General features: G+C 35.8%; 1 protein-coding gene across 3 annotated transcripts in view; it reads right to left on the bottom strand.

Moving 5' to 3' along the window:
* Positions 1 to 1,256: 1,256 nt before the first annotated feature.
* SIPA1L2 (signal induced proliferation associated 1 like 2) overlaps positions 1,257 to 11,161 on the bottom strand; it is a 150,338-nt gene continuing 140,433 nt past the window's right edge. For 2 of the 3 annotated variants that reach the window (XM_075043280.1, XM_075043281.1), the window contains 3 exons: positions 5,078 to 5,201; positions 3,330 to 3,411; positions 1,257 to 2,490 (listed from right to left, as the gene is read on the bottom strand). In XM_075043280.1, coding sequence (XP_074899381.1) covers positions 2,344 to 2,490; positions 3,330 to 3,411; positions 5,078 to 5,201 — 353 coding nt within the window. In that variant the 3' untranslated portion in view covers positions 1,257 to 2,343. Of the gene's footprint in view, positions 2,491 to 3,329; positions 3,412 to 5,077; positions 5,202 to 6,144; positions 6,199 to 11,161 lie in introns of all 3 variants that reach the window. The other variant, XM_075043279.1, reaches the window with a different exon arrangement.

Below are 11,161 nucleotides of genomic sequence, written 5' to 3'. Positions count from 1 at the left end.
AGGAAAAAGAAAAAAAGAAGAAAAGAAGAAAGAAAATTACTGAAAATCTTTTTTGTGCAGGTAGTTATAATAACGCTTGTTTTCAGTAAGTGAGAGATAAAGAGCTAAAATGAATATTGGACTATAAACTCTTACACAAACCTAATAGCATCCCTTCAGAACAAGCTTATTCTCAAATTCATTTCAGTTAGCACGGCTTTTCAAAGTGGACAAACCAACCCTCACAGAAACAAGCTCACAGACAAATTGCCCAAGTTGTTCAGCACTGTTATTTGGCAAGGTCTCCAGCCAGATGGGTTTGCTAATGACTCCTGCAAGGTGCTTAAATCAGAATCTAGTGTAACACATGACTGCCATGTTTAATTACCCTGTTAATACAGCTTAATGGATATCATTTGGTATGTAAAAGTCAGAGTTTTTGATGAAAAATACAACGACAAAATAGTCTTTTTCATATGAATGTAAGGATACCAAAGCCTTGATTATCTGCCCATGTATAACCTTTCCTAAGAGCAGTCATTCAGAACAATTGTTACAGAGCAGGCAGACATTTGTTCAACTTGGAAAACACTTCTTAGCCAGTGTGCCCTAACAATGGACACAGAATTTTACTTGCATCAGTTGGATATATTTTTTAACTATTCAACAGTTTTCTGCAGGTTTGCCTGAACGCATTCAGCTGTTAAAAGGAAACTGGGATACAACCATGATCTTGAACTATTTTTTTTTTCTCTCAGAAGGGTAACTCAAATGTGCTCATTAGCTTCATTTCATTTTGCAAAACTGTACTTTTTTGGTGTAGACTTTAAGCTCAGTACTACAAACAAAACATCTCACATATGCTAACACTGCAATTAAATCCTCAACTGCAGGCACAAGAAGACGGCAAGCTATTTGCTGCTACAACTGAAGTAAAGTAATATGAGAAAACTAGACCCCTTTTGGAAACTTTCTTTAGGACATATTTTTGGGTAAAACTTTTTTTTTTTCTCCTAGGTCACTAATCAATGCCTGCGAACAGCCCAAACAGCTTTTGTTCCTTGACCCATGAAGCTACCTCCTCAGCTATAGGACAGGACACATGAAAGAAATTAAGTTTGATAATGTTGACAATCCCCCCTTGGTAACAAGGGATCATGAGAGCTCTGGGGCGTTGGACTGTCTCTGGACTGAGAACCTAGAGGGTGGGCTGAACAGAAACCTGAGATATTACTGATGACAGTGATTATAGATAATACAGGATAAAATAATTCAGGTTTAGATTTTTAACATTTATTAAAAAAGCAGGATGTATGTTCATTTCAAATTAAACAGTTAAAAATGTTAAAGCATACAAACAAATCAATTGTGTACTAGCAGCATCCAATTGTTAGAATTTTCTAGAACTCCTCAGTACAGTCTTGGCAAGCTAAAAATATTACAACTTGCAACCAACTGACCTCACCATAGTGCAGATAAAACAAACTTTATAAAAACAACAATTTAAGGTTAAATAAGCTTAAATAAAGGTGTTAAATACAAGACACTTGATCAAAGCTTCTGTACAAAGATAAACAAATTTGGCATTGTACAATTGATTGGCTGGCTCACACCATACATGATTTCAATAGTTAAGCAGTATAACTGTTTAGCTGAACATCAACTATACAAAAGTAACTGAAGTTGGGAGTGGGCTAACCCCAGTGAGCCATTTACAAGGCATGTGTATTTTTAGAAAATCAGAACACTGTTTATATTCAGGCACCATTTGTTCCTGCAAATAAATAATCTCTAATGTATCTGCATCCAAACTAGTGTTAAACACATCAGTGCTAACATTTTATAAACACAGCTTTGTGACTATTCACTATACCTCCATTCTTATTGCTATGACAATGTGGACTGTGGAAATAAACCTACTGTACATACAAAAAAATAGAGCACCTTTTAAACATTAAAGTATATGTCTGGTTATTCTTTTTATCTTACAATACTGAAGCCCAAGCTAATGTAAATTGCTTTAACATCTTCACCAGCGCACCTGAAATGCAGGAACTAAAATCCCAAATATTCCTCTTCAGGCAAGCCCCAGCCAGAGCATCTTCTAAAAATGTCTAAAATGACACTAAGGATTTTTTACATTCATCTGCACACAAACAAATATCTGCTATTCTCTGCTTTCTTCATATGAATTTAAAGACGGATTACCACAGTTCTCTCTCCTTTCCAAATGAATAAAGCTGGATAGAGAATGTAGCAGAAACACCTAAAATGGATTGTGAACACAGTGAAATTATTACCCCGCTAATTCAAAAAATACAGCTGTTATATTGTTCAAATAAGTATCTTCCAGAGGCCCAGTCATTAGGGTTTTTTGTCTATCGTATTGAAAAACCATTCTGTAAATTTCCTCAGTTGAGCAGCTGCTGTTTGAGACTCCTCCTGAAGTCTCATGTTATCTTGTCTCAGATGCTGTACCTCTGCTTGGAGAACTGCCTTGTCCTGTTTTTCCTGGTTAACAAAGATACAAGTTGAGTAAAGTGAGTAGTCATGACGACAGCACTTATTTCTGTTGTTAAGTCATACCGCCATATTTTGTTGAGCTCCCTAATCTGTTCTGACTACTAACTGTAATTAATTCATTCTGAGAAAATACTGCAAGCTAAAAAGAAAACTGGATGCTACTTTAATACAAAAATTATAGTTTACTCCATTTAACAAAAAAAAATAATCAAGCACTAAAAGGATAAGAAGCTTTTAGCTATTACAAATCATATGTGAGAGCCCAAGTCATAACATAAGAAACTAATTTCAAGCATACGCTAAGGAAGAAAAATATCTAATTTCAAAATTTTCTTTTACACGATTATTTTCTTAACAAAAGCACTCTCATTTCTACCAGTCCTGGCATTGTCTCCAGCTCAGAAATTAGTCAGCAAATGAGACACAAAGCAAGTCATTGTTACATGATCAAGATACCACAAGTCAACGAGGATGACAAATCTGGAGCATTAACTACTCAGCAATAGTGCCTGTGTCCATATCCCTATCCTTTGTTAAATCCAAGGTACCATAAACGGCGATAGAGTGACTAGTTCTTTCTGAGGTATGACTATATGGAGGACAGTTACTCTGGAGTAAAGACCCATAAACTAGTTAGCAGCTTGTTCACATAACCATTCCCACAGGACCTTGGGCACCTTAGTGTTCTGATCAACCCCTGGGCTCTACCATTCATTAATTACACTAGCTAGCTTAACTGATGTACTTTTCTCAAGCCCTGAATGAACTCTGCATAAAAATACAACTATTAAAACTGGGAAGAAATAATATCACTAATGATCTCTTGCCTTTCTCAGGTCGGTCTGTAGTTGCCGGAGGATGACTTCTAGCTGGTTTACTTTCCCAGTCAGAGTACTTGGAGCATGTTCCCTGTAAAGTAAACCACTACCTTCACTCTGGGTTAGCAAAAAACATTTTATTCCCCGGGTTTTGCAGAGTAAAACATTTAGTGACAGCAAAGGAAACAAATCAGTTTAGGCATAGTTAGGAAAACACAGACAAAACCAGCATCAGCAAAAGACTATTACTGGAACATAAACCCATTGCTGCAATATCCGAAATATGACACTGCCTCTCATGCAAATCAGGCAGAAATTACAATGATTTTAAGGAGGAATGTTTTAGGAATTATTTGCACGTACCCTCACAGTGCAAGTCAAACTTGCTGCTAAATGGTGTGCCGAGCACGCTTATTAACAAGCTGCTTTCTGATAAGGACTGTACTAATCTGAAGCAAGCTGCAGCAGCAATTATTGTAAACCAAAAGAGCTGTTAAGAGTTCTTTTGTCTGGCCTGCAGTTGTGTCATTTCCAGTGAAGGATAAACCTATGGCTTTATGGAGACAAATATTTTGTTTAAAGGTCAACACATATGAAATATTGCCACAGGTTAATCAAATGCATGACAGCAGGAAAATACTGTGAATAGCTTCTCTTTCCTGCATGACAATGAGCACCATGGGAGACAGGTTCATAGACTTTATAGATGAAATTAGCCATAATGTGAATCATTTTGTCTAGAAGAGAGAAGCTGAAGAGAGAAGCTTTATATACAAAGCTGAATCAGCTGCTTCAAGCAAGTGCACAAATCTGACAGATTTGCCAATGCTAAAGTGGAACATCTTTACCAGTCTTTTGCAATCCCCTACTGATCACTAGACTAGGGAAAGATGTGGACTTAGAAGTCATTACAATAAATGCGCTTTACCATATAGATTGTGTAAAATTGGTTCAAACTAAAAATGTGATAGTCTAACAAGCAAGAAGACTTTTCCCTCCATTTCCTCTTCTTCCCTTCCTGCAGCTGAAGAGCAAAACCAAAGATGTGTTCTTCTTTTAAAGCATGCTAGTGGACAGATTATACTGTTGAATCTGTGTCTTTAACAAGTATACTCTTCACAGCAGGGAAGACAGGGTGAGAAAAAAAAAAGTAAAAAAAAAAAAAAAAAAAAAAGAGAATAATCTCTCCCAGAGCACTGGGAAGAATCTGAAGAATTGGGCAGTTTGGCATGAAAATTTCCTGCAGTCCTCAGTTACAGGTTCTCTTGATTAATTTACTTCTGTACAAATGAAAAAAAAAATGGATTTGCAACTCGCAAAAGATAGGTAGAAACACCTGTTCCAAGGCTTGAGACATTTGCTGCAGTTAGGGTTATTGCATACTACAGAGTTGAGCTCCTGTTATTGGTTCTATTGAAATGAAAATAGAAATAGGCGTAACACAAATTATTGTATAGAAGGAATACAGTGAAAGATTTGATTAGCTGGAATTCTGCATCTAACTGTACTACATTAGAGGCCTATTCTAGCGAGGGAACTTCTTTATCTGACTATATTACAAATTTTCTAGACAGAACTGCTCAGAGGTCGATTCCAAGAAACAACATTTTTCAGAATTAAAGACATGATCAGTCAAGGTAACAGGTCTGCCATCAAACAGCAGTGAAACATGCATACAGGCAATCTGACATGCAATATGAAGAGAAAATCTTTTCTTAAAATATTTTTGTAAGAAACACGCTTTAATTCTGACATACCCAGTAGCCTCAAGGTAATCTTTTCCATCTGTGGGACTCTCATCCAAAGGTAACTCTTGTGCTCCTTCCAAGCCCTGAGCTTGCTGCATATCATTCAAGGTGCAAAAAGATGCTACTCTCTGATCTGTAAAAAAGTAATGTAAGGATACGTTTAAAGCTGGACATATATACAAAATAAAAGGCTATATTACAGCCATTATCCTGCTTCAGTTAGAGAAATGGATGTAGGTTTCTACATCACAGCTTTGAAGATAATCAGCAGATGTAAAGTATATTCCAACTAGTTGGCTTCCCCACATCTGCATCCAAAGGCAACCCCAAAGCAAATTTTTGTGTCTATCAGCAGAGTAAGACAGATTGGTTTGGACCAGTTAATACTGATATGAACAGTAAATTGGTCTTGATGAAATCTGCAGAAAACCCTTTGAGAATTCAGGGTCACAACCAATGACAATAATAATTCAGCAAAAAGGTTTGCATTTTCCATGGACTTAAAGCCACCAGATTCCTCAGAAATCTGCACTGTTCATTTCATACTGTTTTACTGTCTCAAGTATTTGCAGAACCTAACGGTAATCTGCATACTTGAAAAAACAATAAATTCACACTATTTTATCAATTGAGTTTTTGTTATATATAGTACTAAGGCACGCTATTACTTACATTGGATTCCAGTAGAACATAATCTAACAAGCACAGATGTAATTACCTATGGATATACAGTGTGGTTGCCAAAATACATCAGTCACCACATAATAGAAGTATGCCATGCAGATCATCATTGCACAGAACAGGAGTAAATGATGCATTCATTAGGATTTAATTTGTCGTCTTTAAAAAAAAAATAATCCATATTCTGTGGAGATTGATTTAACTTATTTCTGTCAAACAAAATCCATGTCTGTAGGCTTGTATAAATTCTGGCGATAACATGCCTGCCTTGCCCTTTGTCCCCTTGCTGTACCACCCCACAGGCCCGAAGCTTGCATTATCATGCAAACGTGCAAACATAGGAAATATTAAAGAAAGTTTACAAAAGGCAAAAGTCATCAATCCCAGACCATCACCTAGAAACGGCGTGTGATGACAGAACGGCCCAAATTCTTCATCTGAGTCAAAACCTGGAATAAGATTTAGAATGTTCCTATAAACAAGACAGTCCATCTCCACTGGAGCAGCTGTGGCCCTCACGGACAACACACACCGTGGGATACTCCCCGTGCAACTCATGCTGCCTCTCGCTCTCAGCCTTGCAACGTCATTTTTACACACCACTGACGTTACAGTAAAGCATGAGGTGTCATGCCCCATGTTTCTAATAGTAATACCCAGTATGGCGACACAACATGACAACTTGGCGTGATACATGAAAAGACAACCCTCCAACCTCTAAGCACCCAAACAGTGAATACAGGCCAGATCATTTTAACTAGGAAGGAAATTTTGGTTTAAAAGTTCTACCAAAAGAAAATAGGAAATCACTAGAAAACTCTTTAAAGGGATTTTTTTAAAATGAATACTTTTAAGGAATAGCAAAGATTGACAATTCATTTATAATATAATGAAGAAAAGTTGCATGTCATTTTTTTGTCCAGTTTTAAAGACCACACACAGCTCAATTCCCCTGCTTTTATCCTCATTTCTGACTAGTGATGGATCTCAGCAAATATAAACACAACTTTTTCATATGTGCTGACAATAAGTTGAGAATATAACTTTAAACACGTAATCGATGATGTCATTTACAGATTTGAAACTTATTAAGTTGAATAGATTTAATTAGTACAGATAAACTAAACCTAGTTTTCCAGATCAAAGGCAGTACGTAGGCCAGAAACAAGACTGTGAAAACAATCAGTCTGAAGTACATATCTAATTATTGATTTCACCTTTATACTGTTCACATTTTCATTACCACTTGATAGCAGAAAACAAAGCCAGCAGCAAATGTTATGCTGTTGCTATTTTTTCGATGGTCAACAATACGTGACACGTGACATTGTGTCTCAGAGGCAATTCTGCTGTAATATAAAAAAATATGCATTTTTCACTCTCTGCTGTGTAAGCTTAATTAAAGAGAATGGCCACTTGTCTGGTTTATTTTGTCAGTTGAGAAAACATTTTGTCAGTTTGATCTCCCCAGCAGTATTTGAAAACATCTTTTTCTCAATGGATAAAAAGCAGGTGCAAGAACAGATACATGCAGCTGTTAAAGAAATCGTGTGACGCCATTTTTAAACACAGTATTTTAAAATATTTTCTTATTATTTCATCACACAACAAAAATATAAAAAGATGGGTGCTTGCAATGAAGTATAAGGTGTGGATTAACTTTTTCTTCCTTGTGTAATCCCTAATGAATTTCAACTCCACATAATTTAAAAATAGTATTAACACTTAGAGTAGGAAATTAATTGTTAAACCTTTTCTATTTTCCTAGTACAAATGAAATATATTTTTCCAATATTCATATCTTTATAAAATAATGAAACCATATTCTCATATTCATCAGGCGAGGAACAAAGTCACTACATGGCCACCAGTAACCAGAAGTCTCCAGTCATACATTTACTATGTAAATCCCTGTGTTGCTCTTCAAAGAGTAGTTCCTTAATTTTCAAAAGCCAGGTTAGTGTCAAAATAATTCTCTGAACAAGTTAGTAACACAATAAATCTCTGTAATGACTAGTACACCAACAAGATCCTGGACTATATCAAATATCACCAATCTCCCTATAAGTATCCATGCTTAGCAATAACTTCACCAATTTACTATTTAACTCAGAACTGGTTTTAAACCTGAAATGTGGTGAAGGTTGAACTTGTGCTTCAAAGAGCAAAATCTTCCTACTGATTTTTGTTTTACTTGTTCTTAACAGAATTGGCTTGACTTTATATTCATGAAAATGAACTTAAAGCTACCTTCACGAACAGTTAATTTTTTGAAAGAAGAAACAAGTTCTGCTTCCCCCAAACTACAGGGACACCTCGTATTCAATTCAAGTGATATGTACATACTAAACAGAAGAACATACATGTAAATGTCAGAGCTCTTATTTTTACTGGGGACATCCTTGCCAAACCCCACACAGGACCCATGCATAGAAAACTATTTGCAAAAATATATTGGTGTTTATATTAGAAGTTTAAGTAACAGCTGACTTACTTAGCAAGACCAAAGATGAGACAAAATTCAAGTTTCACTCTAAAGTAATAGAATTGTACAGTTGTAACCACTAAGAATTTGAATCTGGATTTTCATTGTTCCAGACCACTAACAGAGGCCAGAAAAAACTCCAGACAATTTTGATATACTGGAGAGCAGAAAAGGCTAAAATGAATATATTGCATGAGGCCGCTCTCTCATTATTAAGGCGAAGTCTACCCACAAACATACACTGACATATGCACTGAAGCAAAAAGCATTCCACATGCATGCACTAGAAATGACCAAATGTTAACTAAATATTTTCATTTTTTCTTTTTCTAGCAGTTTAACATACTAATTTGGTTAAAATAATTATCTCTCATGCTGAATGCTTCACTTCTTTCTCATTATGTTATGTGTAGCGTTACTCACATTAAGCTATAAAGATTTTAAATTGAAGTATTAAAATAATATTAATTATAGTAGCACAGATGTTTCTGCATAGATAAATTGGCAGTAAGAAACACTGGATTGTGATCGGTGCTAGTAGATGTTCACAAAAATAACCTGGGAAGAAAATCAGAAGTTGAAACCACCTATTTTAATGAACTAAATCAGAAACATCAGAGGGACTTTCTTAGGCTGTTAATTCCCATAATATGATTTACCAAACACTAAACAGTTTTTTTTAAGCACAATAAACCCAGTTTAAAGTAGCACAAATAGTACAAAGTTCTATTCATAATAATAATATTAATAATCAATATTTATGTTTGTGTCAAATCTCTTCTACAATGACAGTAACAGATACAGACATCTAGAAAGGCTTCTCCTTTTGTTCCCCAAAACTTCGAAAAGATCCAAAATTAGCCATCAGCAACATAACACACATCTTGAAAGCCAGTCCTTCTTCCCTAACTTGGAGATCTATTGGAAGGATAATAGAAAAAGAGAATTAAAAAAATACATTCTCTCCTTTTGCCTTATTCTTTTCTGACATTTCTTTGTTCTCCTTTTTCTAATTCGGCTTCCCAATTTAGTCTATAAATCACCATATCTTTATCTTTACTCAGTTCAACATGCTTTCTTTCATTTTGCTTCTTTAACTTCTCCTTTTTCACCCCAACTGCCCTCCCTATAACCCTACCTCTTTTGATGTACAGTCACATCCAGTTCTTTTTTTTATTGCTTGCTTCAGGGATGGATACAAAAATATTACAACAGTGTACTTCTGGCATGTCAACTGCTCCCTAGTTACTGCCTCTCTGCAGCTCCCACCAAAATAAGAGAAGAGAACTGGAAGGAGCCTATCCATGTACGAAGGAAATGGAAGGGTACCCCTTGCTAGTGACTGCATGCATGCTAAAGATGATCTCTGGATAAATATCAGAGTCAAAACTATGTCCTGCAAAGGAAGGCAGTGCGAAGACTTAAAATAATGTTGCACTGTGCTCCAGCTTGTGGACACTGACCCTCAACAGGCACAGCTCAAGCAAAACCCCTTACTGATGCAGCTTCTGGAGCCTGTGGAGTTAACGCCTGCGCAGCTCTCCATTGCGCTGGGAAGACCTGTCTTAGGAATAACAAAGGCTTTTCAGGAAAAGTCTGAAGTAAATATTCAGCTTCCCACAAAAGTTCTTGCCAGGCAAAAGCAGTGAAAACGAAATCCTCACAAAGTGAAAAGCATTATCATCATACATTCAATTTAAAAAAAAAAAAAAAAAAAGTAATGACTTACTCCACCCTCATGGACCACAGTTTAAAAACTGCTGTTCTACATAGCACCAAGGCTTCAGTCGGATAAAAGCTAATACTAATTAATAACCAACCTAGTCAACTGTTCATTTGGGGGGGGAGGGGAGCTAAAAATGAGACTGCTATTCTTGTTACACCCATGAGTAAACTCTGAGTACAGATGATGGTAGCAAAAGTCTTGCTACTATATTTAATTCTTAATCCAATTAATGCCAACATTATAAGCACATAAAAAGGCTATATTTAACATTATTTGAGATACAATTGCAATTTAAGACAGACAGATGAAGGATTGTGAGGCCCACATTACGGATGTTGAACTGATCAAAATATGTAAGTTGTCAACCTACAATCTAGAGAGATCACAGGACAAAAACCCTGACCTTGGAATCAGATTGGTAATTCTAATAAACCAATATTAAGAAAAGACCTTGTACAAAGAAAAAAAATAAAACTAAGTCTTGTATCTAGGTTCTAGAACAAAACACAACTTTGAAAGATCGGGTTGGCAAAGCCAAACTAGAGAACTCTAACGTTGTTAATTGCTTAAATCAGTATTATACAAGTCCTATCCATTTTTTTTCTCTTTTTCATTGAAGGTTTGGGGGGGGGAATATGTTGTTTGTTTGGGGTTTTTTTGAGACAGCTCTCTATAAAATGCGATCATATTTCCACCCAGTTTAATAAAAAGACCAAAGCAGTTTTATATTCAGAAGTGGACAAACTTCAGAATCATCCACTCTTCTTGTCAAATTGATAGAATGCAGAACAGTAGTTCCAAGCTATTTTTAAATAGTAAGTTGAAGCAACTCCTAAGTCAACAACATTAAAATACATAAGGAAACTGCATCTGCTAATTCATATCCAACACATTCCCTCCAAGTGATTTTTATGACGTGCCTATCAGTTATTCCTTTTGAAATGACTTTCAAATTGCAAGATGCAGGATAGAGAAAGTTGAACAAGGGCTTAAAAATTCCATTCCTTGTAAAAATTTCGCAGTACTATGAATTTACTCAAAACATTTTACAAATCACCTAACATATACACAGATGCCTCTATTGCAGTCCTAAACAGAAAAGAATTACCTTCTTTCATACAAACCCAGATTATTTACTACTCAAATTCTTACAATAATTAAAAAAAAAATAAATAAAAAGTTTCTATCTTGTGACTCAGAC

Source organism: Buteo buteo, chromosome 12 (genome assembly GCF_964188355.1).
Source record: "Buteo buteo chromosome 12, bButBut1.hap1.1, whole genome shotgun sequence".
Classification (NCBI taxonomy): domain Eukaryota; kingdom Metazoa; phylum Chordata; class Aves; order Accipitriformes; family Accipitridae; genus Buteo; species Buteo buteo.
Note: the sequence above shows the minus strand (reverse complement) of the source record. Positions and strands in the feature narration are given on the sequence as shown.